The following is an 8230-nucleotide window of genomic DNA, read 5'->3' as shown; positions in this document are numbered from 1 at the left end:
CCCCCCCCCCCCCCCCCCGTGTTGCAACACATACACGACATGAGTTTTGCTTTCAAGAATTTGGGGAGCAGTTGCCCCCAAACCCATGAACCAATGTTCTTGAAACTTGGCAAGCTTTGTGTTCTCCGCAGCATCTACCATCCCACACATTTCATCCAAATCAGGCAGAAAACAACAAAGTTATAGATATTTTATTGTTTCCCCATTATATCCTATGGCCGGATCTCCGAGGTGGCTCGAAGGAGGCTCCGAACGAGACAGCGCCTCAACCTGGACGTGCTGCTTTGGACCCCGAAGTGTCCAAAGCTTCTCCAGCTCTGAAGCTCTGTCCGAAGCCTCGCACAGCCCTACTTTTCATGATAGCTGTATGCAATAGGTAGCTATTACTGTGGTTCCCTACCAGGTGGCAAGGGAATTAGGTAACAACCTGTTTGACTGAAGAAAATAAACTGCAGATATGACACCTACTCCAATATGCCTTACACTGGTGTTATTTTACCCATGATTTTTCCCATAATAATTCTACTCAGGCTTCAATTTAGTGATATAGGATGGTATATTTTGTCTGCTACTCTTCTCTTCCCTACCCTATCACTTGTATAAAGGGAATAACACTGCCATAAACTCAATGTCCCAGGAAGCCCCATCCAGGGCTATGTTTCTGTGATCAATATACTTTAGTGGAACATTGCTCTAGTGGATAGCTAATAAAAGTTGTAATATCTTCTTAATTCAACTTTGGTTACAACTGAAAAGAATGGGACACACCCAATGAAGTGACAATGAACAATTATCCATATCTTAGACCAACCACTGAGGTCACAAGTTGTATTAAGACTATATGTGAGCATTTGCTTTTATAAGGCTCTCAGGACTTGGACCTACTGGCATATTGCTATCTGTTATATTATTTAAATGAACCAGACTACACAGTGAAGTGAAAGACTGAGATTTCAAAGAAAATACAGAAACACACCAAAGAAAATATGCAATGTCAAAATTTTATTGGTGTTGAGGTAGCCTGCCTTATTGTGAAACAGTCAGCTGAGATATTTGCACAGTTTGCCTAGGGAGAATGTTCATTTATATGGAGATTTTACAATATAAGAGCGAAGGGACAGCAAGCAATATTAACTACACATTACAATATATCATTACACAATGGCAGCAGTAAGTGATAATTATGACATGAAGCAGTCCACAGAATTGCAAAGTACCTGAAAAGCTTGACTGCATGATTACTGTGATACATGAGTAGACCATGAAAATTCATGAAAGGAGGTGGCTAGAGAAAAAAGAAAAAGAAAAGAAGTGTAGTTTTATGGAGAGATCTTCCTGGCAAATAAAAAGTAATGGTATCAGTAGGGAATGGGGAACTGTTATTAAATGAAATGGGTGCTGATATTAAGCTCTATTAGTGTATGTATAATGGGATCAAATCTGTCAATACTGCCCTCTTATGCCACTTACTGCTTGTGATTTTCTCCATTAGAGCTGTGTCAGACAGTTCTTTTAACCAGTTTGAATAGCTGGGTGCTGCTGTGTCTCTTCAGTATTTAAGGAAGATTCTTTTTGACTGTTTAGGGCCATCAGTAACCAGTAGAGTACAGGTCCAGTCATAGACGGGTCTTCAAAGAGACTAAAGATGCACGTTCTATATGAAGGGAGACAAACACATTTTTAATAAAGAATCTGGATTTCTACAAGTTAAACCCCAGAGTTTCTCACTGTTCCACAATGTATTGGAGAAGATGAGTAAAAAATAACAAAAGACAGAAAATGTTTAGCTTTCCATGTGTTTTCGTGCAAGAGAAATGGTGCACTTAGTACGGATCCTGTCAATTTAGTAAAATTAGCACCCAAAGTGTCTAAGCAGTAGAACAAAAGGATGCAATTATAGTTGGCTGCAGGACAAGAATACACAATTGTTTTTCAATTTTTCTTTGTGTTAAGAAAGCAGCTGCAATTTTTTTTTTGCTGCCAGTGCATTTTGTTGTGCAGAAGCTGAAATGAGTTGTGTTAAATGAGCCATTACAAGGCTTTTATATATATATATATATAACTAAAGTTGAGGATGTGGGTAAATGTCATAGGCCAGAAAGAACACAACAAAAGCTGATGACAAATCTGCATGCACATGCATTTCTTGTGCAAAGCCCCCCTGTGTGCAAGGAGTTTTGCACACAGGTTTGTCATAATACTTCATTTGTACTTGCAAACGCAGATATTTGTACATAAAAACAATTGTAATGACCAACTTCTGCAGGCACAACTGCCAGGCCCCAATTGTAAATTTAGCTGTAGCTTTTGGTAAACAGTAACTAGTATGCAGCTGCACTGAAGCTAATTATGAAATATTCAAGGGGAAGAATATAAGAAATCAGCAAATGTCCAAGACTTGCAGTTGGATTACAGCACCAAAAGTTGTGCTGTACACTCACTCAAACTACAACTTTAGAAACTGACACAGAAATCTCCCCAAAATTGCAGCCATTACTCACTGCACCTAAACTAAGACTGGCACAAAAAATAGACTTTCCTGCTATTTCATATATATTGCTGATCTTTGCAAAAATGAGGAAATTCTGGGATCAAACCAAAGTGGAAGGAAAAAGTGGCTTAGCCAAAGTTTTTCAAATCTCATAAGGTCATCCCTTCCCTAGTAAGTGTTATCCTGCACTGAACTTGAAAGACAGTGGAAGGATAACTACTAGGTGAAAATCTCAGGGAATGCTTTAAAAGTTTAGACGTAGCCAAGGGCTTTTGTGTATTGGTTCTCAGAAGGATCTGCAAGAAATGGGACCTTCAGTCACTTGTGGACAAGACCAGTTTTTCAAACATAGTTAAAGAAGATGCCTGTGTGCTGAATGTACAAAATGCCATAACCACCCAAACAAATCAGGTAAGAAACTGTTTACCAGAGAGACAGTATGTAGCTTGCAAGAGCAGATTTAGGACTTTTATCTGCAACAGTTGCAAGTACTTTCTTTTTTTGTTGTTGCCACTTACTATTTAAAAATGCATACATTTTTAAAGGGGTCATAGAATCACAGAAATGTAGGGCCAGAAGGTCCCTAGTCCAACCCCCTGCCTGAGGCAAGATCATTTCCACCCAAACTATCCCATCTAAATCCTTGACTAAACTGTTACCAAAACTACACAAATCAACCCTATCATACAACCATAAGGCATAGTGCCCTAACCTGCCACAGATAAAGTGGTGGCTAATGTCCTGCTGCTGCAAGTGCTGTTAAACTACTCTGTGAGTCTAGCAGAAGAAAACAAAGCCTAGATATACTGGCCTCCATGCAGTTTTGAAGACAGAACAATTAGTGAAATACTCATGACATACAATTGACAAGGAACTGTTTACCCAATATACCAGAATAACTGAACCCTCAAAGCTAAATATGCAGCTCATTTTTAAGACTTCTGCCCTCTTGCCTCATTGACCACTATATACCATAGTGCTGATCAATTATAGCAATGTTTGATGTAACAGTAAAATCAAAGTTTTAAGACACATTCCTCTAAAAAAAAAAACACCAGAAAAGGGAAGATGCAATCTCATTGGAAATCACATTCATAGAAAAAATCATTTCTAGAAACTTTTTAATAGTTGAAAATGAAAGCTCTGCAGCTAACATGGTATCTAAGACATTGCTCCGCAACAAATCAGTGGCCTGTAGCAACTATTCTGAGCAGGTAGTGCTGTCAACAGTTATTTCCCTGACAACCTGAAGCAAAGTGAATCGGTGGAAAGCAAAGTTTCCTAGAATGATAAGCAACATCAGACAGGATGGTGGGGGCAATACATTGCCTGCAAGGCAAGGACTGGACAATTGCCCAAGCAAAGTCCAGAAATGGCCTTGGGCACCATTGCGCAGTGTAAGACATATAACATAGTTTGAGATGTATTTGTGCAGTATCAGCTATAACTAACCCTCAAATTATATAAAGTTACTTATTTTATTGAATGTAGGGATACACACTGACTTTGTAAAAATCAATTCAGGGCAGGTAGTATATGATCTGATTTACAACAATATGCCTTTTCTGTACCTAGAGAGATCTTGGCAAAACTCAGTGCTGAGCAGTGATATTTTTCTGTAAAAATCTTTGCTGGAGCTGGTAAAAAGCCCAGATGCCACAGAAAAAAGCAAAGACACTTAAGTATTTGTTATTAAAGCAATTATTTCCTCTTCCATGTGTTTCCCCAAGCTGCTAGTCACCTGAAACCTCTTGAAAAAACAGCAGAGATTCTTAGATTTAAAGCCAGTAGGAACCAGTATGATCCAGTCTGGCCTCCTGCATAGCTCAAGCCATGAGTGAACTATTCTTCTCCACTGGGCATGTCTACACATGCACTTAACTACAGAGTAGACTAATCAGGTGCAGAGAAAATCATCACAATCTACATGTGTGACACTATAAGGCTGCAGTAAACTAATTAACAGCACCATAAGATAGTACCATCTCTGACAGTGCTATCTTATGCTGGGGTAATTAACTGCAATTAAACACATGTAAACACTGACCTTGGCTGTAAATTGTACCCAGTCAGCAGGAGGCCAGATTCCTGCCTGCTGCTTAGCCACATAACTCCACACTTTCAGCACCCTCATGCCCCAGCCAGCCCCAATGCAACCATCCAGAGCCTGGGGCTCATGCCAGGACTGGGGGACCGGGGATGATAAGATGCTCCACCCCAGCTCAGATGGCTACTGTCCTGGGCACATGTATAGATGCTGCACCCAGGAGTAGTTTACTCTGGCTTAAACTGCTCCAGAGCTTATTGCTTTAAATTAATTGTACACGTGACTGAATACTATCAAGCCCAATACTTTGCAATGGAATTGCAACACCTCTTCCATTGATTCTCAGTGTAATGATGAATTATATTACTCCCACTGGTAAAATGTGACATGGTTAATTACTCCTAGCTATACCTGTAGATCAACAAACAATAAATTCATTACTGAGTAGTTAATAGGTCTCATAACTTCTCTGCTTTCTTCCTTCCTACAAAGTCTGGAAGAACCTCAAACTGTGGAGATATTTAAACAAGGTTTTGCATTCAATCACTGTTAAATACAGTATTTGATATCTACATTAATGAACTATATCTGGACTACTCTCTCAGTTAATGTGCGCAGGCTCCCAGCCAATACATTAAGGTATTTCACTTGTTTAAATGCAAGCTGGCTGTTTTCAGCTGCATCCTCTCTTTTGAATCTGAGATATGCAGTGGCTCAAGCTTATTGATCACATGGGGCAGAATACGAGGAGAAAACAGAAGAGTTCAGAGGTTTCATCTTGTCACATTTCATATTATGATTAACACAACATGAATTTCCCAATCCTCTGTGAACAACTGTTCATTCTGAGTCCCATCCAGCTCTGGTTGCAGTCCTTGATGTCAGCATAACTAGGTTTGAACTTTCTATGCATTGCATGACAATGACCACATTTACCACTGCAGTACCTGGGCAACAGTTCATTGAAATCAATTAAGTTACAGCAGTGGGAACAAGGGAACTCCATCCCAGTGCCTTCAAAATTAATTCAGACTCTGACTGACAGGCATCTTTTTAGAGTTCTAAATAGAAGTGCTTGCAGACACAACTTAGTTTAAATGTCCTATACATTCCCATGAAAAGTTAAAATCATGAAGGTCAATGAGAAAGGCTGCCAGATCCAAATTGCCTACTCTCAACTGCCTCCTAATTTTTATACTATTATGTACTTGATTTAAAAAGTTCCTGCAAAGAATGGCAAGTACTGGACATAAAGAGAGATTCAGTGACAAAATCTGTAATGAAATATATGTTCAGAGCTCAGGAGGCAAACTTATGCATACAAATAGGAGCTCACAAAAGCAAGCATGTTTCTCTCTTGTAATCTCTAGTTGTGTCCTCTGGAGATTTACACCGGAGTTTCAGTAGCAGTAGGTGGGAGATTTTTTGTTCGCTGTTTTTAATTATTATTAGGTACGAGGTTGCATACAACTGTAAATAGAATTTGAAGCGAGAAATCCACTCCTGCCTATTAAAAATGGGGCAAATCAGTTTGAAACAAGGAGATGGTTTCCTGTCAATGGTTCAGAGACTAAAAGTAGATGGGAATTTCTAGCTGTTATCTAAATCTGGAACTCAGTCTAGCCAAAATAAATTTCCATCCCACAGGGTTTCAAGAATATTCACCATCAGAGAGCAGGAAAGGAAAAAAATCTGTAGACAGCTCTGTCCCAAGGGTGAATCACAGCACTATTCAGCTGAGTTGCTGTATAGGAAATTAAGTTCTTGAAACAAAGTCAGGGTCCCCAATGAAAAAGGTAGCTCCCAGGTGACAAACACACCGGAGCTATGATTTTCCAAGTCAAAAAAGACAAATACCCCCTTTCCTATGAATAATCACCATCTTCGGCATACTGAGGACAGGACCCTCCCCTGTGTTTCTACAAGAAGCTGAGACCATAATGATCTTGAACCCAGAATAATTTCAAAACAATCTTAGTGGTATCTCCACTCCTGCAGAAGGAAGATGACCCAGTGGGCCGCAGCTCAGAAAGCATGGCTATTGAGACCAAGGGCTGGTGAGTTAAAAGAGTCCTTTCCTCCTATCGCTCCTCCTTCCCTCCCCAGGAGATTCTTAATAACCTGAGCAATGACAGTAGCAGCAAAGCAGAGTCCTGTAGCATCAGTGGCAAAAGACCAAGGCAGTTCTAGACAGGTTCCAGCCAAAGGAATTATTGCACATTTATTCTCTGGCTATGGAATAAGTTAGCCCAGAATGCCACTAAGTTCCAGAAAACATCTCCCATTGCAAAGGACTAATAGAGAGCAGGCATTTGCATCCAACACAGCCTTTTAGGATAGCAGAGATCTGAGGTATGGACAAACTAGTGAATCTACTACCGGGACTTTCAGCCTTCCACCCACATAAGGAATTCAAAGAAATATCTTCATGAGAACAACTCTTCAGCCCCACATAAAATGGGTTATTTGCCCTGACCCTGCACACATGCCCAATCAGGCAAATCAGACTGGATGCAGGGCTCTAGCTTTGTCTTATAACTGAAGAGATCCAAGACTTTCAACCTCTCACCTCATTCAGTAAGAAGTATCCAGTTCCACATAAGAATAAGGGAGAAACATAATAATAGAGGTCTCATCAGAATAACGGAGCATTGCTGTATAAAAACATGAATAATTAAAAATCTTGTGCAAGTCCCTTTCACGTTCACATGCACACCACATATTAGCAGGGATGGCTCGCATTCTGCGCCATGTGAAACTGAGCATGCTTAAGCCCCTATCCAGCTTGACCCTCCAAATTAAATAAAACTGTTCTTTCTAGGAGAGAGCGCATCAGAAATCTCAGTAAAAGCCCATAATTACCTTCCATTAGCACACTTCCGTGGGAATTAAAACAAATTTGTTGAAGTGTATCTCCTCTCTGGAGTGACAGGATTGAAAATGGCACTCCTGTGGTTTAATAGGAACATGCCTGTTTTTGTAGAATTTAAGAGCAAACAACAATGAAGTCCTGTGTCCAGGTCTGGGTGCCGCACTTCACAAAAGATGTGGAGAATCTTGAAAGGGTCCAGAGAAGGGCCACAAGAATGATTCAGGGCCTGGAGGACAAACCTTATGAAGAAAGACTAAAGGATCTGGGACTGTCCAGCCTGGGGAAAGGAAGAATGAGGGGGTGGCCATCTATAAGTATGCAAGGGGTGAATGTCAGAAGCTGGGGAAAATAAACCTGTTCACTATGGTGCCCCAAGGGAGGACAAGGAGCAAAGGCCATAAACTGTTAGAGGATAGTTTCAGGTTGGATGCAAGGAAGAACTTCTTTACAGCAAGGGTGACCAGAATCTCAAATAGACTTCCTGAAGAGACTTCCCAGGCTTGGAAATCTTCAAGAGGAGACTGGACAGGGACCTTGTTGGGATCATTTGATCTCAGTAGTATCCCAGAGATCTATGATCTTTTGAGCCCTTCCTGCCCTTAATTTCTGTGATATGATGTTATGGTAATGTTCCCCCCTACATTTTCTTAAAACTTACGGACTCTTCCTTTTGGTAGAGGAGATGCACTTGGTAATTTCACACTTGTTGCTTCTTAGATGTCTTAAAAACACTATTCCTTTGCTTGGTTATTATAAGCTGCCCATTATGCATTTATTAGCAATCTGGGCCATCTGCCAATTACTCACAGCTCTTACCACT

The 8230-nt window shown here is 40.3% G+C and overlaps 1 protein-coding gene across 1 annotated transcript in view; it reads right to left on the bottom strand.

The window, feature by feature from the left end:
* Positions 1-982: 982 nt before the first annotated feature.
* KCNS3 (potassium voltage-gated channel modifier subfamily S member 3) overlaps positions 983-8230 on the bottom strand; it is a 40661-nt gene continuing 33413 nt past the window's right edge. Inside the window, exon 3 of the mRNA XM_019520787.1 lies at positions 983-1654. Within this exon, the coding sequence (XP_019376332.1) occupies positions 1617-1654 (38 nt within the window). The 3' untranslated portion in view covers positions 983-1616. The remainder of the gene's footprint in view (positions 1655-8230) is intronic.

The sequence above is a fragment of the Gavialis gangeticus genome, unplaced genomic scaffold (genome assembly GCF_001723915.1).
Source record: "Gavialis gangeticus isolate Ggan-Ray unplaced genomic scaffold, GavGan_comp1, whole genome shotgun sequence".
Taxonomy (NCBI): domain Eukaryota; kingdom Metazoa; phylum Chordata; order Crocodylia; family Gavialidae; genus Gavialis; species Gavialis gangeticus.
Note: the sequence above shows the minus strand (reverse complement) of the source record. Positions and strands in the feature narration are given on the sequence as shown.